Source organism: Nipponia nippon, unplaced genomic scaffold (genome assembly GCF_047370975.1).
Source record: "Nipponia nippon isolate SJK-2023a ecotype South Korea unplaced genomic scaffold, ASM4737097v1 scaffold_47, whole genome shotgun sequence".
Classification (NCBI taxonomy): Eukaryota; Metazoa; Chordata; class Aves; order Pelecaniformes; family Threskiornithidae; genus Nipponia; species Nipponia nippon.
The window spans coordinates 206,193-230,526 of NW_028262366.1; the positions used below are offsets into that span (position 1 = coordinate 206,193).

The 24,334-nt window shown below is 74.9% G+C and overlaps 1 protein-coding gene across 3 annotated transcripts; it reads right to left on the minus strand.

Annotated features, from left to right (window-relative positions):
- Positions 1 to 225: 225 nt before the first annotated feature.
- VARS1 (valyl-tRNA synthetase 1) lies at positions 226 to 24,064 on the minus strand. 3 transcript variants are annotated; one of them, XM_087729818.1, is made up of 30 exons: positions 22,583 to 22,645; positions 21,208 to 21,351; positions 19,389 to 19,521; positions 18,810 to 19,024; positions 17,992 to 18,076; positions 17,178 to 17,278; positions 16,770 to 16,897; positions 15,765 to 15,929; positions 14,907 to 14,988; positions 14,113 to 14,232; positions 13,272 to 13,380; positions 12,964 to 13,064; positions 12,778 to 12,868; positions 12,142 to 12,266; positions 11,662 to 11,765; positions 10,584 to 10,742; positions 10,229 to 10,319; positions 9,354 to 9,459; positions 8,170 to 8,240; positions 7,952 to 8,077; positions 7,363 to 7,467; positions 6,761 to 6,829; positions 6,603 to 6,681; positions 5,870 to 5,997; positions 5,074 to 5,229; positions 2,679 to 2,972; positions 1,702 to 1,813; positions 864 to 1,048; positions 602 to 751; positions 226 to 363 (listed from the first exon to the last, which is right to left on the minus strand). In XM_087729818.1, the coding sequence occupies exons 7-30, from the start codon at positions 16,856 to 16,858 to the stop codon at positions 295 to 297; spliced, it is 2,886 nt and encodes a 961-aa protein (XP_087585944.1). In that variant the 5' UTR covers positions 16,859 to 16,897; positions 17,178 to 17,278; positions 17,992 to 18,076; positions 18,810 to 19,024; positions 19,389 to 19,521; positions 21,208 to 21,351; positions 22,583 to 22,645; the 3' UTR covers positions 226 to 294. The 3 variants fall into 3 exon arrangements, with proteins under 3 accessions (XP_087585944.1, XP_087585943.1, XP_087585945.1); XM_087729817.1 differs by lacking the exons at positions 21,208 to 21,351; positions 22,583 to 22,645 and adding an exon at positions 23,820 to 24,007; XM_087729819.1 differs by lacking the exons at positions 226 to 363; positions 602 to 751; positions 864 to 1,048; ... (2 more) ...; positions 5,074 to 5,229; positions 22,583 to 22,645 and adding exons at positions 23,131 to 23,483; positions 23,820 to 24,064 and having other exon boundaries at positions 5,864 to 5,997.
- Between the last annotated feature and the right edge of the window lie 270 nt (positions 24,065 to 24,334).

Here is a 24,334-nt window from a genome sequence, read left to right on the forward strand (position 1 = left end):
TGGGCCTTACTGGGAGCACTGGGGTGGGTCTTACTGGGGGCACTGGGCCTTACTGGGGGCACTGGGATGGCCTTTACTGCAGGGACTGGGCCTTACTGGGAGCACTGGGATGGCTCTACTGGGGGCACTGGGGGGGAGAGGGGGTGGGGGGGGGTGGGGGGTGGGGGAGGTGGGGTCCCCCCGCCCCCCCAGACCAGAGGCGCTGACTCAGCAAAACACCTTTAATGCTGGGAGGAGGGGCCCCGGGTGGGGGAGGGGCCCCGGGTGGGGGGGGGGCCCCGGGTGGGGGAGGGGTCACAGCATTTTCCTCATCAGCTCCTCGGCTTCCAGCACCTTCTGCAGCTCCGCCTCCATCTGCGCCAGCTGGGGGAGGGGCTGTGAGCCCCGCCCCCCCCCCAACCCCCATCCGAGACCCCCCCAATCCCCCCCCCACCCCCCAGGACCCCCTCCCATCCCCCATCTGACCCCCCAGGACCCTCCCCCCCCAACCCCCTCCCCTCCCCCATATGACGCCCCCCAGGACCCCCAAACCCCCTCCCCCCGGCCCCCCCCCCCCAACCCCCTCCCCTCCCCCCGGCCCCCCCAGCCCCTCCCCCCTCACCTTGGCGGCCTCGGCCCCCCGCACGGGGGAGGGGACCCTCTCCCGGTACTCGGGGCCCCCCCGCCGCTGCCGCAGCCGCTCCAGCGCCCGGCCCAGCTCCGCCCGCCGCCCCCCGAGCCGGGCCAGCTCCTTCGGGGCGTCCACCACCCCCTGCGGGGCGACGGCGGTGACGTCATCACCGGGGCGGTGACGTCATCGCCCGGGGGGTGACGTCGCGGGGGGACACCCCCACCCCCCCCACCCCCCCCCCCTCCCCCCGCACCTTGAGGAGGAGGTGGACGGTGCAGCGGTCGGAGGCGACGGCGACGGCGCAGCCGGGGGGGGGTCCCGGGGGGTCGCCCCCCGCCCCCAGCACCCGCACGGCCCCCACCCCCCCCAGCGCCCGGATCGGGCCCCGGCAGCGGGCGGCGCGGCGCGCCCAGGCGGGGTCGGGGCACTGCAGGAAACCTGGGGGGGGGCGGGGGGGGGTCAGGGGCCCCCGAAACGCGGCACGGACCCCCCCACCCCCCCCCTGCTCACCAGGGCCCCCCCAGAGACCCCTCAACCCCCCAAAGCCCCCAGACCCCCCACAGCCCCCCAGGACCCCCCAAGACCCCTTTAAGCCTCCCCAGGACCCCTCAGACCCCCCCCCAGGACCCCCCAAGGCCCCCTCAGGACCCCTCTCAACCCCCAGGACCCCCAGACCCCCCCAAGCCCCCCAGGCCCCCCTGAAGCCCCCCAGACCCCCAGGACCCCTTTAAGCCTCCCCAGACCCCCCGGATCCCCCCCCAGATCCCCAGGACCCCCAGACCCCCCTGAAGCTGCCTCAGGACCCCTCAAAGCCCCCCAAGCCCCGCAACCCCCCTGAAGCCCCCCTAGAGCCCCCTGAAGCCCCCCAGGACCCCCAGACCCCCCTGAAGCCCCCCAGGACCCCCCCAGAGACCCCTCAACCCCCCCAGGACCCCCCAAAAGCCCCTCCAGGACCCATTCAAGCCCCCCAGGGCCCCCTGAAGCCGCCCCAGGACCCCTCAAAGCCCCTCCAACCCCCCTGAAGCCCCCTAGAGCCCCCCTCAAACCCCCCAGGGCCCCCCCAAAGCCCCCCCCGGACCCCCCGGCCGTACAGGGGGGGCGGCTGCGGGTGAGGCCGTGGTCGGCGCGGAGGCTGCGCAGGGCCCGGACGATGCCGAGGGCGAACTCCATGGTGGCCTCGGCCTCCTCGTCCTGCCAGCAGAACTGGGGGGGCCGGGGCCTCAGCGCCCGCGGCCCCCAACGCCCCCCAACCCCCCTGGGACCCCCCCCAGGACCCCAAAACTCCTCCATCCCCATCCCTCAGCCCCCCAATCCTCCCCAGATCGCCCCGATCCCCCCAGCCCCCCGGACCCCCAGTCCCTCCCCATAGCCCCCCAGGACCCCCAATCCCCCCCTTCCCATCCCTCAGCCCCCCCAGTACCTCCATACCCTCCTGGGACCCCCCCCCAGGACCCCCAATGCCCCCCTATAGCCCCCCAGAACCCCCCAATCCCCCCCGGACCCCCAATCCCCCCATAGCCCCCCAGGACCCCCCCAACCCCCCCAGGACCCCCCCGGACCCCCACTCCCCCCCATAGCCCCCCAGGACCCCCCCCAAACCCCCCATAGCCCCCCAGGACCCCCAGGACCCCCCAAACCCCCCCAGGCCCCCAAACCCCCCCATAGCCCCCCAGGACCCCCCAGGACCCCCCAGGCCCCCCAATGCCCCCCAGGCCCCCCAATCCCCCCATAGCCCCCCAGGACCCCCCAATCCCCCCCGGACCCCCAATCCCCCCCATAGCCCCCCCCCCCAATCCCCCCCATACCCCCTCAGGACCCCCTCCAGGCCTCCCAATGCCCCCATAGCCCCCCAGGACCCCCCCCAATCCCCCCAGGACCCCCCGGGACCCCCAATCCCCCCATACCCCCCCAGGACCCCCATAGCCCCCCAGGACCCCCCCAGGCCCCCCAATCCCCCCATAGCCCCCCATAGCCCCCCAGGACCCCCTCAGGACCCCCCCAGGACCCCCCAGGCCCCCAGGACCCCCCATAGCCCCCCAGGACCCCCCCAGGACCCCCCCCCCCGCACCTCGCTGGCCTCGGGGTAGGGGCAGACGCAGAGGCTGGGGGGGGCGGGGGGGGCGCGGGGCAGGCGCTGCCACAGCTCCTCGCTGAGGAAGGGCATGAAGGGCGCCAGCAGCCGCAGCCCCGCGTCCAGGCAGGCGTAGAGCGTGTCGCGCGCCGCCGCCGCGTCCCCCGCGTCCCCCTCCTCCTCCTCCTCCTCCTCCTCGGCCTCGGCCTCGGCCTCGGCCCCGGCCCCGGCCTCGGCCGCGGGCCCCGACTCGGCGGCGGCCGCTCGGGCCAGCACCGGCTTCACGCACTCCTGGCAAGGGGAGGACACGCGTCACCGTCACCGTCCCAACAGCCCATCCCCATCCCAGCGTCCCCATCCCCATCCCCATGTCCCATCCCCATCCCAGTGTCCCATCCCAATGTCCCATCCCAGTGTCCCATCCCCGTGTCCCCATCCCCATCCCAGTGTCCCATCCCAATGTCCCATCCCCATCCCAGTGTCCCATCCCCGTGTCCCCATCCCCATCCCAGTGTCCCATCCCAATGTCCCATCCCCATCCCAGTGTCCCATCCCCGTGTCCCCATCCCCATCCCAGTGTCCCATCCCAATGTCCCATCCCCATCCCAGTGTCCCATCCGCGTGTCCCCATCCACATCCCAGTGTCCCATCCCAATGTCCCATCCCCATCCCAGTGTCCCATCCCAGTGTCCCCATCCCCATCCCAATATCCCGTCCCAATCCCAATGTCCCCATCCCTGTCGCCGTCCCCACGTCCCCGTCCCCATCCCAATGTCTCATCCCAATGTCTCATCCCCGTGTCCCCATCCCCATCCCAGTATCCCCATCCCAATGTCCCCACCCCTGTCCCCATCCCCATGTCCCTGGCCCCATCCCAATGTCCCCCTCCCCATCCCCGTGTCCCCATCCCCGTCCCCATCCCAATGTCCCATCTCCATCCCAGTGTCCCCATCCCTGTTTCCTTGTCCCCAGCCCTGTCCCTCTCCCTGTGGCCCCATCTCTGTCCCCAATTCCCGTCCCCACCCGTCCCTGCCCCATCCCCGTGTCCCCATCCCGATGTCCCCGTCCCTGTCCCCCCATCCCCACCCCCCGTGTCCCCTATAGCCCTGTCCCTGTCCCCTTCTTATGGTCCCTGCATCCCCCCATGTCCCCCCCTCCCCTGTACCCCCGTGTCCCCTATAGCCCCCACACCCCCCCACCCCTATACCCCCCATACCCCCTATAGCCCCCCAGCCCCCGTGTCCCCTATAGCCCCCATACCCCCCGTGTCCCCCATACACCCCATATCCCCCCACACCATGTCCCCTATAGCCCCATACCCCCCATAGCCCCTGTACCCCCCCATGTCCCCTATAGCCCCCCACCCCCCGTGTCCCCTACAGCCCCCATAGCCCCCCGTGTCCCCCATACCCCCTATAGCCCCTGTACCTGCTATAGCCCCTATAGCCCCCGTACCCCCCATACCCCCCGTACCCCCCGTAGCCCCCATACCCCCTGTACCCCCCGTACCCCCTATAGCCCCTGTACCCCCTGTACCCCCCATACCCCCCGTACCCCCTATAGCCCCCGTACCCCCTGTACCCCCCGTACCCCCCATAGCCCCTGTACCCCCGTACCCCCCGTACCCCCTATAGCCCCCGTACCCCCCATAGCCCCTGTACCCCCCGTACCCCCCATACCCCCCGTACCCCCCGTAGCCCCCATACCCCCCGTACCCCCTATACCCCCCGTACCCCCTATAGTCCCCGTACCCCCCGTACCCCCCGTAGCTCCCATACCCCCCGTACCCCCCATAGTCCCCGTACCCCCCGTACCCCCGTACCCCCCGTACCCCCGTACCCCCCATAGCCCCCGTACCCCCGTACCCCCCGTACCCCCTATAGCCCCCGTACCCCCTATACCCCCCTACCCCCTATACCCCCCGTACCCCCCATACCCCCCGTACCCCCCGTACCCCCGTACCCCCCATACCCCCCGTACCCCCTATACCCCCCGTACCCCCCTATACCCCCCATACCCCCCGTACCCCCCGTACCCCCGTACCCCCGTACCCCCCGTACCCCCCGTACCCCCATAGCCCCCGTACCCCCGTACCCCCCGTACCCCCTATAGCCCCCGTACCCCCTATACCCCCCTACCCCCTATACCCCCCGTACCCCCGTACCCCCCATACCCCCCGTACCCCCTATACCCCCCGTACCCCCCTATACCCCCCATACCCCCCGTACCCCCCGTACCCCCGTACCCCCGTACCCCCGTACCCCCCGTACCCCCCGTACCCCCCTACCCCCCGTACCCCCTATAGCCCCCGTACCCCCTATACCCCCCGTACCCCCCGTACCCCCCGTACCCCCCATACCCCCCGTACCCCCGTACCCCCGTACCCCCGTACCAGGTAGACGTCGCAGAGCTCGTACAGCCAGAAGCCGTGGGCGGCGGAGGTGGCGGCGGGGAAGTCGAAGGCGGCGAGCGCGGCCCCGCAGGCCCCCACCGCGCGGCTCAGCCGGCTCCGCACCCAGCGCTCCCCCAGCCCCGGCCGGCCCCGGGCCTGCGCCGCGCGTCAGCCGCCCGCCCCACGGGTGGGGGGCACGGCCCCACGGGTGGGGGGCACGGCCCCAGGAATGGGGGTCCCAGCCCCATAGCGGGTTGCCAGCCCCATAAATGGGGGGGGCCCACTCCCATAAGCGGGGGTCCCAGCCCCATAAGTGGGGGTCCCAGCCCCATGAATGTGGTCCCCAGCCCCATAAGCGGGGGGTCCCAGCCCCATAACTTGGGGTCCCAGCCCCATGGGAGGATTCCCAGCCCCCAGGCGGGGGTCCCAGCCCCAGGGTGGGGGGTCCCAGCCCCCCCAAGTGGGGTTCCCAGCCCCATGGGAGGATTCCCAGCCCCATGGGTGGGGGTCCCAGCCCCATAAGCGGGGGGTCCCAGCCCCCAGGCGGGGGTCCCAGCCCCATGAATGGGGGTCCCAGCCCCATAAGCGGGGGTCCCAGCCCCATGAATGGGGGTCCCAGCCCCCCAAGTGGGGTTCCCAGCCCCATGGGAGGATTCCCAGCCCCCAGGCGGGGGTCCCAGCCCCACGGGTGGGGGTCCCAGCCCCATGAATGGGGGTCCCAGCCCCATGGGAGGATTCCCAGCCCCATGGGTGGGGGTCCCAGCCCCATGGGAGGGGGTCCCGGGGGCGGGGGTACCTGCAGGCCGGGGGGGGGCCGGTAGCCGGGCCCCAGCGCCCGCAGGACGAAGCGCGCCCCGTTCCAGACCTTGTTGCAGAAGTGCCGGTAGCCCAGGACGCGCCCCACGTCCAGGTTGATGTCACGGCCTGGGGGGGGGGCGGGGGTCAGGGGGGTCAGGGGGGTCGGGGGGGTCAGGGGGTCCCAGGGGGTCCCGGGGGGGTCAGGAGGGGTCAGGGGGTCCTGGGGGTCAGGAGGGGTCAGGAGGGGGTCAGGGGGGTTGGGGGGATCAGGGGGTCCCGGGGGGTCAGGAGGGGTCAGGAGGGGTCAGGGGGGTCGGGGGGTCCCGGGGGGTCAGGAGGGGTCAGGAGGGGTCAGGGGGGTCAGGAGGGGTCAGGGGGTCCTGGGGGGGTCAGGAGGGGTCAGGAGGGGTCAGGGGGGTCGGGGGGGTCAGGAGGGGTCAGGAGGGGGTCAGGGGGGTTGGGGGTCCCGGGGGGTCAGGAGGGGTCAGGAGGGGTCAGGGGGTCGGGGGGTCCCGGGGGTCAGGAGGGGTCAGGAGGGGTCAGGGGGTCGGGGGGGTCAGGGGTCCCGGGGTCCCGGGGCGGGTCAGGAGGGGTCAGGGGGGTTGGGGGGTCCCGGGGGGGTCAGGAGGGGTCAGGAGGGGTCAGGGGGTCGGGGGGGTTGGGGGTCCCGGGGGGTCAGGAGGGGTCAGGGGGTCGGGGGGGTCAGGGGGTCCCGGGCGCGGGGTCCCTACCCTGGGCCGTGTAGGCGCAGAGGGCGAAGCGCAGGGCGTCCGTCCCGCACTCGGGGATCCCGTGGGGGAAATCTCGTTTCTGGGGGTGGGGGGAGGGGGGAGGGGGTCACCTCCTGGGGGGTCACGGCCCCCCGGCCCCTCCCCCGCCCCGCCCCCACCTGCCCCTCCCGCGCCCGCTCCAGCTCCGCCGGGTCCAGGTTGCTTTTCTCCAGCTGCTCGTGCAGACCCTGGGGGGACGCGGGCGGGTGAGGACCCCCCATCACCCCCCTGCGACCCCCCCCCGGACCCCCCATCACCCCCCATCCCCCCCGGGACCCCCCATCACACCGCGGGACCCCCGGGACCCCCCAGACCCCCCTGGGACCCTCCAGACCCCCCCAAGATCCATCCAGGACCCCCCAAGATCCCTTGGGACCCCCCAGAACCTCCCCAGACCCCCCAGGACCCCCCAGACCCCTCCAGGACCCCCCAGGACCCCCAGGACCCCCCAGACCCTCCCCAGACCCCCCAGGACCCCCCCAGACCCCTCCAGGACCCCCCAGGACCCCCAGGACCCCCAGACCCTCCCCAGACCCCCCAGGACCCCCCCAGACCCCTCCAGGACCCCCCAGGACCCCCCAGGACCCCCCAGACCCTCCCCAGACCCTCCCCAGACCCCCCAGGACCCCCCCAGACCCCCCTCCAGGACCCCCAGGACCCCTCCAGACCCCCCAGGACCCCCCAGCCCCCCCGGACCCCCAGGACCCCCCCAGCCCCCCACCTGCAGGGAGATGCCGGTGATGACGTCCAGGGGGTCGATGACGTTCCCCAGGGATTTGCTCATCTTCCTCCCGTGGGCGTCCCGGGCGATGGCGTGGAGGTAAACCTGGGGGGGGGGGGTACTGGGGGGACTGGGGGGACTGGGGGGGGGGCGGGGAGGGCTGGGGGTCCCAGGGGTGGTCCTGGGGGGCAGGGGGGTGATTGGGGGTCCTGGGGGGTCTCAGGGGGTCCCAGGGGGTCCTGGGGGGTCCCAAGGGGTCCTGTAGGGTTTGGGGGGGCCTGGGGGTCCCAGGGGGTCCTGGGGGGACTGGGGGGTGATTGGGGGTCCCGGGGGGGGTCTCACGGGGGTCCCAGAGGGGCTGGGGGGTCCCAGGGGGTCCTGTAGGGTTTGGGGGGCTCCAGGGGGGGTCTGGGGGGGGGCTGGGGGTCCTGGGGGAGGCCAAGGGGGTCTCGGGGGGGTCCCAGAGGGTTGGCGTGGCTGTGGGGGTCGCTGGCAGGGTCCCGGGGGGGGGTCAGGGGGGTTGGGGGTCCCTGGGGGGTCAGGGGTCCCTGGGGGTCCCGGGGGGGTGGGGGTCCCGGGGGCCCGGCACCTCGCGGAAGGGCAGCCGCCCGGTGAGCGCCAGCCCCAGCATCACCATCCGCGCCACCCAGAAGAAGAGGATGTCGTGGCCGGTCTCCAGCAGCGTCCCCGGGTAGAAAACCTCCAGGTCCTGGCTCTGGGGGGGCCGGGGGCGTCAGGGGGGGGGACCCCACCCCAACCCCCCCCCCCCCCGACCCCCCCCCCGACCCCCCCCCGACCCCCGCTCACGGGCTCGGGCCAGCCGAAGATGGAGAAGGGGAAGAGGCCGGAGGAGAACCAGGTGTCCAGGACGTCCTCGTCTGCGGGGAGGGGGCGGCATGGGGACCCCCAGTGCCCCCCAGTGCCGACCAGTAACCCCCAGTGCCCCGCCCCAGTGCTTCCCCATGCATCCCAGTGCCCCCACGGCCCCCCCCCAACACCTCCCAGTACCCCCCAGTTCACTCCAGTGCCCCCCCCGAGCTATCCAGTGCCCCCCAGCGCCAACCAGTAACCCCCAGTGCCCCCCAGCACTTCCCCATGCATCCCAGTGCATCCCAATGCCCCCACTGCCCCCATCACCTCCCAGTACCCCCCAGTTCACTCCAGTGCCCCCCCGAGCTATCCAGTGCCCCCCAGCGCCGACCAGTAACCCCCAGTGCTTCCTCATGCACCCCAGTTGCATCCCCATGCTCCCTGGTGTTTTCCAGTGCCTCCCAGTTCACTCCAGTACCCGCCAGTGCCCCCCCAGTCCCCCCCAGTGTCCCCTCAGCACCTCCCAGCACCTCCCAGTACCCCCCAGCACCTCCCAGTCCCTCCCAGTGTCCCCCATTGCTCCCCAGTCCCTCCCAGTGCCCCCCATTGCTCCCCAGTCCCTCCCAGTGACCCCCCCAGCACCTCCCAGTGCCCCCCATTGCCCCTCCAATCCCTCCCAGTGGCCTCCAGTCCCCCCCAGTGGCCCCCCACCACCTCCCAGCGCCCCCCAGTCCCTCCCCGTGCCTCCCCCGTCCCTCTCAGTGCCTCCCCAGTGCCTCCCAGTGCCCCCCAGTCCCCCCCAGTGGCCCCCCACCACCTCCCAGTGCCCCCTAGTCCCTCCCAGTGCCTCCCCAGTCCCTCTCAGTGCCTCCCCAGTGCCTCCCAGTGCCCCCCAGTCCCCCCCAGTGGCCCCCCACCACCCCCCAGCACCTCCCAGTGCCCCCTAGTCCCCTCCCAGTGCCTCCCCAGTCCCTCTCAGTGCCTCCCCAGTGCCTCCCAGTGCCCCCCAGTCCCCCCCAGTGGCCCCCCACCACCTCCCAGTCCCTCCCAGTGCCCCCTAGTCCCTCCCAATGCCTCCCCAGTCCCTCTCAGTGCCTCCCCAATGCCTCCCAGCCCCTCCCAGTGCCCCCTCAGCCCCTCCCAGTGCCTCCCCAGTCCCTCCCAGTGCTCCCAGTGCCCACCTTGGCGCAGGCTGACGCGCTCGGGGGCCACCCCGAAGGCCCGGGCCGCCTTCTCCCGCGCCTCCTCCTCGCTGCGCCCGCTCACCCAGTACCGCTCGTCCTCGTCCTGCTGCGACCCACGGCGTCCGCCCCACGGCGTCAGCCCCCCCAGGGCCCCCAGCCCCACAGCAGGGGGGCCCATCTGGCAGCCCCCAGCCTCCCCCAGCCCCACAGCGGCCCCCCAGCAGCCCCCAGCCCCACAGCGGCCCCCCGACCCACCCAGCCCCATAGCGGCCCCCCAGCAGCCCCCAGCCTCCCCCAGCCCCACAGCGGCCCCCTGACCCCCCCCCAGCCCCATAGCGGCCCCACAGCAGCCCCCAGCCTCCCCCAGCCCCATAGCGGCCCCCCGACCCCCCCAGCCCCATAGCGGCCCCCCAGCAGCCCCCAACCTCCCCCAGCCCCACAGTGGCCCCCCGACCCCCCAGCCCCATAGCGGCCCCCCAGCAGCCCCCAGCCTCCCCCAGCCCCACAGCGGCCCCCTGACCCCCCCAGCCCCATAGCGGCCCCACAGCAGCCCCCAGCCTCCCCCAGCCCCACAGTGGCCCCCTGACCCCCCCAGCCCCATAGCGGCCCCCCAGCAGCCCCCAGCCTCCCCCAGCCCCACAGTGGCCCCCCGACCCCCCAGCCCCATAGCGGCCCCACAGCAGCCCCCAGCCTCCCCCAGCCCCATAGCGGCCCCCCGACCCCCCCAGCCCCATAGCGGCCCCACAGCAGCCCCCAGCCTCCCCCAGCCCCATAGCGGCCCCCCCACCCCCCCACCCCCATAGCGGCCCCACAGCAGCCCCCAGCCTCCCCCAGCCCCATAGCGGCCCCCCGACCCCCCCTGCCCCCCTGACCTCCCCGGGGGGGACGCTGGGGTCGTCGACGGTGACGAAGTAGGCGGGGATGCGGTGGCCCCACCAGAGCTGCCGGGAGATGCACCAGTCCCTGCGGGGGGGGGACGTTGGGGGCAGCCCCACGGCAAGGGGGCGGGGCACCCCCGGGCTGGGGGGCGGGGCACCGCCAGGCTATGGGGCAGGGACCCCCCCGGGCTGTGGGGCAGGGGCTATGGGTCAGGCACCCAGCTGTGGGGCGGGGCTGTAGGGCGCGGCGGGGCGGGGCGGGGCTGTGGGGCAGGGCTATGGGTCAGACCCCCAGCGGTGGGGCGGGGCCGCGGGGCGGGGCCGCGGGGCGGGGCGGGGCGGGGCTCACCGGATGTTGTCCATCCACTGGAACCAGGTGCGGGCGTGGGCGGGGGGGTGCAGGCGCAGGTCCCCCCTCTGGACGGCGGCGGCCGCGCCCCGCGCCAGCCCCTGGCACCGCAGGTACCACTGCGGCTTCAGCAGCGGCTCCACCACGTCCTTGGAGCGGCTGCGGGGGGACGCCGTCACCCCATGGCCGCCCCTGGCCACCCCATGGCAACCTATGGCCACCCACGGCCACCCCACGGCCACCCGCTGTGACCCACAGCCACCCCATGGCAAGCCGTGGCCACTCCATGGCAACCTATGGCCACCCACCGCCACCCACAGCCACCCCATGGCCACCTATGGCCACTGCATGGCAACCTATGGCCACCCACTGCCACCCCATGGCCACCCCTGGCCACCCCATGGCAACCTATGGCCACCCACAGCCACCCCACGGCCACTGCATGGCAACCTATGGCCACCCACAGCCACCCCATGGCCACCTATGGCCACTGCATGGCAAGCTATGGCCACCCACGGCCACCCCATGGTCACACATGGCCACCCACTGCCACTCCACAGCCACCCACTGTGACCCACAGCCACCCACGGCCACCCCATGGCAACCTGTGGCCACCCCATGGCAACCTATGGCCACCCACGGCCACCCATGGCCCCAACAGCCACCCCATGGCCACACATGGCCACCCACAGCCACCCCATGGCCACCTATGGCCACCCATGGCCCCAACAGCCACCCCATGGCCACCTGTGGCCACCCACGGCCACCCCATGGCAACCTATGGCCACCCACGGCCACCCCATGGCAACCTATGGCCACCCATGGCCCCAACAGCCACCCCATGGCCACCTATGGCCACCCACGGCCACCCCATGGCCACCCACGGCCCCAACAACCACCCCGTGGGACCCATGGTGACCCATGGCCACCCCACCGTGACCCACAGAGACCCATGGTGACCCCCGGTGACCCCTGGCCGCCCCCGGTGACCCCTGGTGACCCCCGGTGACCCCCGGCTGCCCCCCGGTGACCCCTGGCCGCCCCCGGTGACCCCCGGTGACCCCCGGCCGCGCCCCACCTGCAGATGGGGACGACCATGGGGTTCTCGGTGACGCCGCGGAACAGCCCCCGCTCCTTCAGCGCCGCCAGCACGGCCGCGCGCCCCGCGAAGCGCGGCAGCCCCTGGGGGGAGGGGCGCCGTCAGCCCCGCCCGGGCCCCCCCATCCCCTCCCCCCACTCCTCCCCTCCCCCCGCAACCCCACCGCTGCCTCCCATCCCCCCATGTCCCCCATCCCCTCCCCCCAATCCCCATCCCCCCATATCCCCCACCCCCTCCCCCCACTCCCCATCCCATGTCCCTCCATCCCCTCCCCCTCCCCCCATATCCCCTCCCCCCACCTCCCCATCCCCCCACATCCCCCCCAATCCCCATCCCCCCCATGTCCCCCACCCCCTCCCCCCACCCCCCACTCCCGTCCCCTCCCCCCACAACCCCACCCCTGCCTCCCACCCCCCCGTGTCCCCTCATCCCCTCCCCCTCCCCCCGCCCCTCCCCCACCAGGAAGGGGGGGGGCACGTTCAGCAGCCGCCCGTCCTCCCCGATGACGCGGGGGCAGGGCAGCCCGTGCCGCTGCCCCACCTCGAAGTCGGTGGCGTCGTGGGCGGGGGTGATCTTCACCGCGCCTGGGGGGGCGGGGTCAGCGCCGGGACACGCCCCATCCCGAGCCACGCCCCGATTCGGAGCGACGCCCCCATCCGAACCCACCCCATTTCAAACCACGCTCCCACCCCCCCGAGCCGCGCCCTCCTAAGCCACGCCCCATTCTTAGCCACGCCACGCCCCACACACCAACGCCCAACCACACCCCTGCTCTAAGCCACGCCCCCCCGCCCCACCCTCAATTCGGACCCCACCCGATTCTGAGCCACGCCCACTCAAAAACCACACCCCCACCGCAAGCCACACCCATTCCAAGCCACACCCCATTTAAAGCCACACCCACTCTAAGCCACACCCCACTCTAAGTCACACCCAACCCCCAAGGCACACCCACCCCAGCCACACCCACCCCCCATTCTAAGCCACACCCACTCTAAGCCGCACCCCATTCTAAGTGACACCCACTCTAACCCACACCCACTCTAAGCCCCACCCACCCCAAGCCCCGCCCCCACCCCAGGCCCCGCCCCTCACCAGTGCCAAACTGGGCGTCGACGAAGGGGTCGTGCAGCACGGGGAGGCTCCGCCCTGTGAAGGGGTGGCGCACGCGGCGCCCACGCAGGTGCTGGGGAAGGGGCGTGGCCGCGTCACCCGCTGGCCACGCCCACCCCCGGGGCCACGCCCATCCCGGGCCACGCCCACCCCCCGGGCCACGCCCACCTGGTAGCGGGGGTCGTCGGGGTGCACGGCCACGGCCACGTCCCCCAGCATCGTCTCCAGGCGCGTGGTCGCCACGACGACCTCCTGCTCCTCCCCCTCCCCTGGGGGGGCGGGGCCAGCAAGGGGGGGCGGGGTCAGCGAGGGGGGGCGGGGTCAGCCCCACCCCACCCCCCCCCCAACGGCCCACCATGGGGCTGCCCCACTGCGCCCCCGCCATGGGGCTGCCCCCACCCCCCCGGGTGCCCCTCCCCCCCGGCGCCCCTCCCCCCCCGGGTGCCCCTCCCCCCCGGCGCCCCTCCCCCACCCACCGGCCCCCTCCAGGGGGTAGGCGAAGGCCACCAGGACCCCGAACTCGACGGGGGCTTCGTAGCCCGGCACCCGCAGCAGCGTCCGCCCCCGCAGCTCCTTCTTGTCCACCTGGGGGGCGGGGACCCACGGGCGCTGACCCACGGACACCACTGACCCACGGACACTGACCCACAGACACCGACCCACGGACACCACTGACCCACGGACACCCACGGACACTGACCCACGGACACCACTGACCCACGGACACCCACGGACACTGACCCACAGACACCGACCCACGGACACCCACAGCCACCCCACAGATACCCACAGCGACCCACGGACACCCAGAGTGACCCACGGACACCCCCAGCCCCCCAGGGCCCCCCCCAGCCCCACAGACCCCCGTGGGCACCCCCGACCCCCCATGGCCACCCCATGGCCACCCCCGCTGCCCCATGGCCACCCCACAGCTGCCCCCGGTGCCCCCAGCCGCCCCCCGGTGCCCCTGGCCCCCCCCGGCCGCCCCCGGCTGCCCCCGGTGCCCCCGGCCCCCCCGGTGCCCCCTGCCGCCCCCCGGTGCCCCCCGGCCGCCCCCCGGCCCCCCCAGCCGCCCCCCGGTGCCCCCCGGCCGCCCCCCGGTGCCCCCTGCTGCCCCCCGGCCGCCCACCGGTGCCCCCCGGCCGCCCCCAGCCGCCCCCGGTGCCCCCGGCCCCCCCGGTGCCCCCCGGCCGCCCCCAGCCGCCCCCGGTGCCCCCGGCCCCCCGGCCACCCCCCAGCCGCCCCCGGTGCCCCCGGCCCCCCCGGTGCCCCCCGGCCGCCCCCCGGTGCCCCCCGGTGCCCCCGGCGGCGGCGCACCTCGATGTCGGAGATGGCGGAGCGCAGGGCGCAGGACCAGTGCACCAGCCGGGTGCTGCGGTAGATCAGCCCCCCCTCGTGCAGCCGCACGAAGGCCTCGCGCACGGCCCGGCACATTTTCTGGGGGGCGGGGGGTCAGGGGCCCCCCCACAGCCCCTATAGCCCCCCTATAGCCCCCTATAGCCCCCCACAGCCCCCCCACAGCCCCTATAGCCCCCCTATAGCCCCCTATAGCCCCCCACAGCCCCTATAGCCCCCCTATAGCCCCCCACAGCACCTATAGCCCCCCTATAGCCCCCCAGAGCCCCCCAGAGCCCCTATAGGCCCCTATGGCCCCCCAGAGCCCCCCAGAGCCCCCTATAGCCCCCCAGAGCCCCTATAGCCCCCTATGGCCCCCCCAGAGCCCCCATAGCCCCCCCAGAGCCCCCTATAGCCCCCCCAAATCCCTTAAAACTCCCCCAGCCCCCATACAGCACCCGAGACCCCCCATAACCCCCCAGACCCCCATAGCTGCCCCCCAGACCCTCCCCAGGCCCCACATAACCCCCCAGACCCCCTATAGCCCCCCATACACCCCACATAACCCCCCAGAGACCCTATAGCCCCCCCAGGCTCCCCATAGCCCCCCTACAGCCCCCCACCGAGCCCTACAACACCCCTAGAGCCCCCCTGGCCCCCTATAACCCCCCAGCCCCCCTATAGCCCCCCCAGCCGTCTCCCAGCCCCCCATACAACCCCCCCGTAGCCCCTATAGCCCCCCCGTAGCCCCTATAGCCCCCCCAGCCCCCCCTCACCGGGTCCATGGTGAAGCAGGCCCGGTCCCAGTCCATGGAGGCCCCCAGGCGCCGCAGCTGCTGGTAGATGCGGTCGCCCTTCCTGGGGGAGAGGGGCGGCTGTGGGGCGGCTGTGGGGCGGCTGTGGGGCTCTATAGGGCACCATGGGGCTGCCTGTGGGGCTCTATGGGGTGCCGTGGGGCTCTATAGGGTGCTGTGGGGCTCTATGGGGTGCCACGGGGCTCTATAGGGTGCTGTGGGGTGCCGTGGGGCTGGCTGTGGGGCTCTATAGGGCCCCACGGGACACTGTGGGGTGCTGTGGGGCTCAGTGGAGCACTGTGGGGCTCTATGGGGTGCCGTGGGGCACCGTGGGGCTGGCTGTGGGGCTCTATGGGGTGCCACGAGAGGCCACGGGGCATCACGGGGCTGGCTGTGGGGCATGAGGGGCCCTGTGGGGCAGGGGGGGCCCTGTGGGGCAGGGGGGGCTGGCTGTGGGGCAGGGGGGCCCTGTGGGGCAGGGGGGGCTGGCTGTGGGGCAGGGGGGCCCTGTGGGGCAGGGGGGCCCTGTGGGGCAGGGGGGCCCTGCGGGGCGGGCAGTGGGGCAGGGGGGCCCGGCTGTGGGGCAGGGGGGCTGGCTGTGGGGCAGGGGGGCCCTGTGGGGCGGGGGGGGCTGGCTGTGGGGCAGGGGGGCCCTGTGGGGCAGGGGGGCCCGGCTGTGGGGCAGGGGGGCCCGGCTGTGGGGCAGGGGGGCTGGCTGTGGGGCGGGGGGGCCCGGGGGGGCGGGGGGGGCCCTGTGGGGCAGGGGGGGCTGGCTGTGGGGCAGGGGGGCCCTGTGGGGCAGGGGGGGCCCTGTGGGGCGGGCAGGGGGGCAGCACTCACTCCTCCTTCCAGCGCCAGACCTCCTGCAGAAAGGCCTCGCGCCCCAGCTGGTGCCGCGTCAGCCCCCGCTGCCGCCAGAGCTGCCGCTCCACCACCACCTGCGTGGCGATGCCGGCGTGGTCGCAGCCCGGGTTCCACAGCGTCGTCGCCCCGCGCATCCGGTGCCTGGGGGGGGGGGGGGGAGCCGCCGTGGGGCGGGGGGAGGCGCTGGGGGGGCTTGGGGGCACGCCGTGGGGCGGGGGGGGGGCTTGGGGGGCACGCCGTGGGGTGAGGGGAGGCGCTGGGGGGCTTGGGGGGCACGCCGTGGGGCGGGGGGGGCTTGGGGGGCACGCCGTGGGGTGAGGGGAGGCGCTGGGGGGCTTGGGGGGCACGCCGTGGGGCTGGGGGGGCTTGGGGGGCACGCTGTGGGGTGAGGGGAGGCGCTGGGGGGCTTGGGGGCACGCCGTGGGGTGAGGGGAGGCGCTGGGGGGCACGCCGTGGGGCGGGGGGGGCTTGGGGGCACGCCGTGGGGTGAGGGGAGGCGCTGGGGGGGCTTGGGGGGCACGCCGTGGGGCGGGGGGGAAGCTGCCGTGGGGCGGGGGGACGTGCCGTGGGGCTGGCGGGGGCTTGGGGGTCTCACCCTGGGGCTGGGGGCTGTGCCGTGGGGCTGGGGGAGGCTTAGGGGGCACGGCGTGGGGCTGGGGGCCTCACCGTGGGGCTGGGGGAGGCCGCCATGGGGCTGGGGGAGGCTTAGGGGGCACGGCGTGGGGGTGGGGGCCTCACCGTGGGGCTGGGGGAGGCCGCCATGGGGCTGGGGGAGGCTTAGGGGGCACGGCGTGGGGCTGGGGAGACCCGCCATGGGGCTGGGGGGGACTTGGGGGGCACGCCGTGGGGCCGGGGGCTGCGCCATGGGGCTGGGGGGGGACTCGGGGGGCAGAGAACAGGACCGCGGGGGGTCGGGGGGGGGGCGCGGGGCCGCGCCGTGGGGCCCGTGGGTCGCCGTGGGTCGCCGTGGGTCGCGCTCACCAGCGGGCGAGGCTGTCCTGGATGGCGCTGGTGAGGGCGTGGCCCAGGTGCAGGGAGCCGGTGACGTTGGGGGGGGGGACGCACATCATGAAGACGCCGCGGGGGTTGGGCTCCGCCACGCTGGAGCGCTGCGGGGGGGGGGCGGGGCTCGCACCGGGATCCCTCGCACGAGGGCCTCGCACGAGGGCTTTGCACGAGGGTCCTCGCACGGGGACCTTACACAAGGCCCCCTCGCACGAGGCTCCCTCACATGAGGGCCTTGCGCAAGGGCCTTGCACGAGGCTCCCTCGCACGAGGGCCTCGCACGAGGGCCCCCTCGCACGAGGGCCTCGCACGAGGGCCCCCTCGCACGAGGGCCTTGCACAAGGGCCCCCTCGCACGAGGGCCTCGCACGAGGGCCGCGCTCACCCCGTACTCGGGCTTGAAGAAGCCCTGCCGCTCCCACCAGCTGTACCAGGCCGCCTCCACGTAGCGCGGGCTGTAGGCCTCCGGCAGCGGCACCGAGACGTCTGGGGACACGGGGGGGGGACACGGGGGGGACACGGGGGGGACGGGGACGCGGTGGGGACGTGGCAGGGACGGGGACAAGGACACGGACAGGGACGTGGCGGGGACGGGGACAACGGGGACGTGGCGGGGACGGGGACACGGACAGGGACGTGGCAGGGATGGGGACAACAGGGATGTGGCGGGGACGGGGACACGGTGGGGATGGGGACAACGGGGACAGGGACACGGTGGGGACAGGGACACAGCGGGGACAGCGGCAAGGACAGGGACACGGTGGGGAGGGGACAACAGCGACACGGTGGGGACACGGCAGGGTCGGGGACAAGAACACAGACAGGGACGTGGGGGGGGACAGGGACACGGCGGGGACACGGACATGGTGGGGACGTGGCGGGGACGGGGACAACGGGGACAGGGACACGGAGGGGATGGGGGCAGGGACGTGGGGGGACAGGGACGGGGACGCAGTGGAGAGGGGGACAATGGAGACAGGGACGCGGGGGGGACGCGGGGGGACGGGGACAGAGGGGCGCGTCAGCACTGCGGCCAACCGCCCCCGCGTCCCCCCGCGTCCCCCCCGCATCCCCCCGCGTCCCCCCGCATCCCCCCGCGTCCCCCCCGCGTCCCCCCGTGTCCCCCCGTGTCCCCCCGTGTCCCCCCCGTGTCCCCCTGTGTCCCCCCCGCGTCCCCCCGCCCCCCCGCGCCCCCTCACCCTTCTTCTCCCCCGGGGGGGTGGGCAGGTCGTACGTCAGCACCCCGGGCTCCCGCCGCTCCTTCCTCGGCGCCTTCGCCTTCGCCTGCGCGCAGGGAGCCCCGTCACCGGCCCCACCGCGCCCCACTGCGCCCCACCGCGCCCCACGGCGCCCCACGGCACCCCACTGCGCCCCACCGCGCCCCACCGCGCCCCACCGCGCCCCACGGCACCCCACCGCGCCCCACCGCGCCCCACCGCGCCCCACGGCGCCCCACGGCACCCCACTGCGCCCCACCGCGCCCCATGGCACCCCACCGCGCCCCACCGCGCCCCACTGCGCCCCACGGCGCCCCACCGCGCCCCACCGCGCCCCACAGCGCCCCACCGCGCCCCACCGCGCCCCACGGCGCCCCACGGCGCCCCACCGCGCCCCACGGCGCCCCACCACGCCCCACCGCGCCCCACCGCGCCCCACCGGGAGTCCCATCCTTGTACCCCTGTCCTCCCACCCCACCATCGATCCCGTCCCACCCCGCCGTGGGTCAGGGGTGGCCGTGGGTCCCCCCCTGCCCCACTGTGGGTCCCCCCCTGCCCCGCCGTGGGTGGGGGTGGCCGTGGGTGGGGGTGGCCGTGGGTCCCCCCCTGCCCCGCCGTGGGTGGGGGTGGCCGTGGGTGGGGGTGGCCGTGGGTCCCCCCCTGCCCCGCCGTGGGTGGGGGTGGCCGTGGGTGGGGGTGGCCGTGGGTCCCCCCCTGCCCCGCCGTGGGTGGGGGTGGCCGTGGGTGGGGGTGGCCGTGGGTCCCCCCCTGCCCCGCCGTGGGTGGGGGTGGGCGCCCACCTGCTGCTCCCGGTTCTTCTCCTGTTTCTGCTGGAATTTCTCCAGTTTCTCCCGTTTTTTCGCCTCCTTCTTCAGCTGCGCCGCGCTCTTGGCCGGGGGGGCGGCGGCCTCCTGCCCCACGGCGGCCTCCTGCCCCACGGTGTCCTGCCCCACGGCGGCCTCCTGCCCCACGGCGGCCGTCTCCGTGGCCTCCGGCCCCACGGGCCCCAGCTCCCCTGGGGACGGCAGGGCCAGGCCTCAGGCCCCGGCCCCACGGCCCCCAGCCCCACAGCGACTCAGCCGGGGGGCAGGGCCACCCCCCAGAGCCCCCCAGCCCCCCACCCCAAATCCCAGCCCCACGGCCCCCCCAGCCCCGCGGCCCCCCCCGCCCCACATCCCAGCCCCACGGCCCCCCCCCGCCCCACGGCCCCCCCGCCCCTCGCCCCCACACCCCCAGCCCCACATCCCCCAGGCCCCTCCCGCCCCCCCCATCCCCCCATCCCCCCAGGTCCCCCCCAGCCCCCCATCCCCCCATCTCCCCGTGCCCCCCCAGCCCCACATCCCCAGGCCCCCCCCGTCCCCCCCAGCCCCCCGACTCACGGGGGGGGGCGGGGGCCGCCTCCCCGCAGAGCCCCACGTCCCCCAGGACGGCGCGGAAGTGGGGCTGCCCCACGCAGGTGAGGAACCAGCGGGTGACGCGGGGGAAGGGGGCGCGGGCGGCCGCGTCCAGCACCTGGGGGGGGGGACACACGGGGGGGGGGACGTGGGGTGGCCCCGTGGGGACATGTTGGTGGCCCCACAGGGACATGGGGGGACACAGGGGGATGTGGGGTGGCCCCGTGGGGACACGGGGGGTCCCTGGGGACATGGGGGGTCACATTGGTGGCCCCATGGGGACACGGGGGGACATGGGGACAGGTGGGGTGGCCCCATGGGGACGTGGGGGGACATGGGGACACGTGGGGTGGCCCCATGGGGACGTGGGGTGGCCCCATGGGGACGTGGGGGGACATGGGGACACATGGGGTGGCCCCATGGGGACGTGGGGTGGCCCCATGGGGACGTGGGGGGACACGGGGGGACATGGGGTGGCCCCGTGGGGACATGTTGGTGGCCCCACAGGGACATGGGGGGACACAGGGGGGTGTGGGGTGGCCCCGTGGGCACACGGGGGGTCCCTGGGGACACGGGGGGTCACATTGGTGGCCCCATGGGGACACGGGGGGACATGGGGACACGTGGGGTGGCCCCATGGGGACGTGGGGTGGCCCCATGGGGACACGGGGGGACATGGGGACACGGGGGGTGGCCCCATGGGGACGTGAGGGGACACGGGGGGACGTGGGGTGGCCCCATGGGGACGTGGGGGGACACGGGGGGACATGGGGTGGCCCCGTGGGGACATGTTGGTGGCCCCACAGGGACATGGGGGGACACAGGGGGGTGTGGGGTGGCCCCGTGGGGACACGGGGGGTCCCTGGGGACACGGGGGGTCACATTGGTGGCCCCATGGGGACACGGGGGGACATGGGGACACGTGGGGTGGCCCCATGGGGACGTGGGGTGGCCCCATGGGGACACGGGGGGACATGGGGACACGGGGGGTGGCCCCATGGGGACGTGAGGGGACACGGGGGACGTGGGGTGGCCCCATGGGGACGTGGGGGGACACGGGGGGACATGGGGTGGCCCCGTGGGGACATGTTGGTGGCCCCACAGGGACATGGGGGGACACAGGGGGGTGTGGGGTGGCCCCGTGGGGACACGGGGGGTCCCTGGGGACACGGGGGGTCACATTGGTGGCCCCATGGGGACACGGGGGGACATGGGGACACGTGGGGTGGCCCCATGGGGACGTGGGGTGGCCCCATGGGGACACGGGGGGACATGGGGACACGGGGGGTGGCCCCATGGGGACGTGAGGGGACACGGGGGGACGTGGGGTGGCCCCATGGGGACGTGGGGACACACAGGGGGGTGTGGGGTGGCCCCGTGGGGACACGGGGGGTCACATTGGTGGCCCCATGGGGACACGGGGGGACATAGGGACACATGGGGTGGCCCCATGGGGACGTGGGGACATTGGTGGCCCTGTGGGGACATGGGGGGCCACAGGGGGACATGGGGTGGCCCCGTGGGGGGACGTGGGGGGACACTGGTGGCCCTGTGGGGACAGGGGGACGTGGGGTGGCCCCACGGGGACATTGGGGGACATGGGGGGGGGGGGCACAGGGGGTCCCTGGGGGGACACGGGGACACATGGGTGCCCCATGGGGACGTGGGGACCTGGGGGGGGGACAGGGGGTGGCCCCATGGGGACATGGGGGGACCTGGGGGGTTCCCGTGGGGACATGGGGGGGGTCTTGGGGTGACATGGGGGGTCCCCGGGGTGACGCGGGGGTGACGCGGGGCCACTCACGTGCTGGAAGGGGCGCAGGAGGGCGCAGGTGACGGCGACGTCGGCCAGGGTGAGCCCCTCCCCCGCCAGGAAGCCCCCTCCCCCCAGCGCCGCCTCCAGGGCCCCCAGCCCCCGACGCAGCTCCTCCCCCGCCCGGCGCCGCGCCTGCGGGGGAGCACAGGGTGTCGGGGGGGGGCCACGCGGCCCCCAGGGGCCCCATGGCCCCTATAGCCCCCCTATAGACCCCCCATGGCCCCTATAGACCCCCTATGGCCCCTATAGACCCCCTATGGCCCCCCCATAGCCCCTATAGACCCCCTATAGGTCCCCCACGGCCCCTATAGATGCCCCATGGCCCCTATGGACCCCCTACAGCCCCCCCATGGCCCCCCCATGGTCCCTATAGCCCCTCTATAGATGCCCCATGGCCCCTATAGCTCCCCTATAGCCCCCCCATGGCCCCTATAGCTCCCCTATAGCTCCCCCATGGCCCCTATAGCTCCCCTATAGACACCACATGGCCCCCATAACCCCCTATAGACACCCACGGCCCCTATGGACCCCATAGCACCTACAGCCCCCCTATAGCCCCCCCCCCGACCTCTACAGCCCCCCTATATACCCCCCATGGCCCCCATAGCCCCCCATAGCCCCTATGGACCCCATAGCAGCCCCTCCTGCAGCCCCTATGGGCCCCATGGCCCCTATAGCCTCTCCATGAGCTCCATAGCCACCCTATAGCCACCCTATAGACCCCCTATGGCCTCCAGAGCCCCCCTATAGACACCCATGGCCTCTGTGGACCCCATAGCTACCCATAGACACCCCATGACCCCTATAGACCCCCTATAGACCCCCCACGGCAGCCATAGCCCCCTTATAGACACCCACGGTCCCTCCTGCAGCCCCTATGGACCCCATACACCTCCTATAGCCCCCCCCCAGACACCCACAGCCCCTCTCGTGGCCCCTATGGACCCCATAGCCCCCCATAGCCCCCCTATAGACACCCATGGCCCCCCCGGCCCCTACAGACCCCCATAGCCCCCCCATAGGCCTCCCAGCCCCCCTATAGCTACCCTATAGCCCCTCTATAGACACCCCTAGCCCCTGCTGTGGCCCCTACAGACCCCCATAGCCCCCCTATAGACACTCATAGCCCCTCTACAGCCCCCCTATAGCCCCCCCATGGCCTCTATAGCCCCCCTACAGGCCCCCATAGCCCCCCTATAGACACTCATAGCCCCTCTACCCCCTCCCGTGGCCTCTGTAGCGCCCCTATAGACGCCCATAGCCCCCCCATAGGCCTCCCAGCCCCCCTATAGGCCCCCTATAGCCCCCCCCCCCAGCCCCTATAGCCCCCCATAGCCCCCTATAGCCCCCCCCAGCCCCCCACCTCCTCGGGGCCCCTCTCCAGGATGGCGGCCGCCGGGGCCAGCTCGCCCTGGGCAAATGCTAGCCACTGGCCCCCATAGCCCCCCACTCCCCATAGCCCCTATAGCCCCCCACGGCCCCTACAGCCCCCATAGCCCCCCCAGCCCCTATAGCCCCCCCAGCCCCCCCATAGCCCCCTCACCTCCTCGGGGCCCCTCTCCAGGATGGCGCCCGCCGGGGCCAGCCCACCCTGGGCAAACGCTAGCCACTGGCCCCCCTACCCCCCCACCCCCCATAGCCCCTATAGCCCCCCCACGGCCCCTACACCCCCCATAGCCCCCCCAGCCCCTATAGCCCCCCCCCCCCAGCCCCCCATAGCCCCCTCACCTCCTCGGGGCCCCTCTCCAGGATGGCGGCCGCCGGGGCCAGCTCACCCTGGGCAAATGCTAGCCACTGGCCCCCATAGCCCCCCACTCCCCATAGCCCCTATAGCCCCCCACGGCCCCTACAGCCCCCATAGCCCCCCCCAGCCCCTATAGCCCCCCCCCAGCCCCCCCCTAGCCCCCTCACCTCCTCGGGGCCCCTCTCCAGGATGGCGGCCGCCGGGGCCAGCTCGCCCTGGGCGAACGCGAGCCACTGCCGGACCAGGGCGGCCTGGGGGGGGCGGGCGCCCAGCAGCGCGGGGGGGCTGAGGAAGATGGCGGCGGGGCCGGGCCCGGCCAGCAGCGCCCCGGCGGGGGTGCGGAGCGCGGGCAGGGGGGCGCCGGGCCGCAGCCCCCCCGGCGGGGCCGCCCCCGGGCCCAGCCGCTGCAGGCGGGGGGGGCGCGGGCCGTAGCGGGCGGCGATCAGCACCGGCAGCGAGGGGGCGTCGGCGGGGGGCGGCGGGAGGAAGAGGAGCGGGGGGGCGGGGGGGCCGCCATGGCCTGGGGGGAGGGGAGAGACGGGGGGGGTCAGGGAAATGGGGGGAGGGGGGAGAAGGGGGGGAGAAAGGGGGGTCAGTGGGGGGCACTGGGGGGGTGGGGGCACGCGGAGGGGGGGAGTTGGGGGGCTGGGGGAGGGGCGGGGGGGTCCCGGGGCCTGGGGGGGGGCGGGGGGCTCCCGGAGGGGGGGATGGGGGGGTCCCGGGGGGGGGTCGGGGTCACCGGGGCCGCGGGGGGTGGGGGGTGGGGTTCCGGGGGGGTCAGGGGTCACCGGGGCCGCGGGGGGGGGGGGGTCCCGGAGGGGTTGGGGGGGGTCGCGGCCCCGCCCCCCCCCGGTACCTGCTGCTGCCGCGGCGTGAGGAGCAGACACGTGGTGCGTGCGTGCGTGCGTGCGTGCGCGGGGCGCATGCGCGCAGCCCCGCCCGGCGCGCGGCGGAGGCCCCCCCCCTCCCGGCCATTGGCTGAGGCGGCGGGAGTGGGCGGGGCTCGGCCTCTACCAGCGAGCGCGGCGGGGGCGGGACGGAGCGGCGCCTTGGCGGGGCGGAGCGGCGCCCCCTGGCGGCGCGGAGGGGCGCTGCGGCGGGGACGGCTCCTCCCCAGGAGCCCCCAAACCCCCCAAAGGGACCCCAAAACCCCCAAAAAGGGGCCCCAACCCCCCCAAAGGGACCCCAACCCCCCCAAAGGGGACCCAGGCGGCGGAGACCCCCCCAGGGACCCCCCCCCCCCAACGGGACCCAGCAGCTGGGGACCCCCAAAACCCCCCCAAAGGGGATCCAGGTGTCCGGGACCCCCCAAAAAGGGGCCCAGGAATTAGGGACCCCCCCAAAAGAGGTCCCCCAGACCCCCCCTCAAAA

Coding starts and splice junctions, on each gene's coding strand:
- VARS1 (XM_087729817.1), bottom strand. CDS start 23,888: ATGCGCCCCGCGCACGCACGCACGCACGCACGCACCACGTGTCTGCTC. Junction 5,230..5,869: donor GGCCCCCCCCCGGCCTGCAG/GTACCCCCGCCC, acceptor CGCGCGGCGCAG/GCCCGGGGCCGGCCGGGGCT. Junction 364..601: donor GGGGGGCCGAGGCCGCCAAG/GTGAGGGGGGAG, acceptor CCCCTCCCCCAG/CTGGCGCAGATGGAGGCGGA.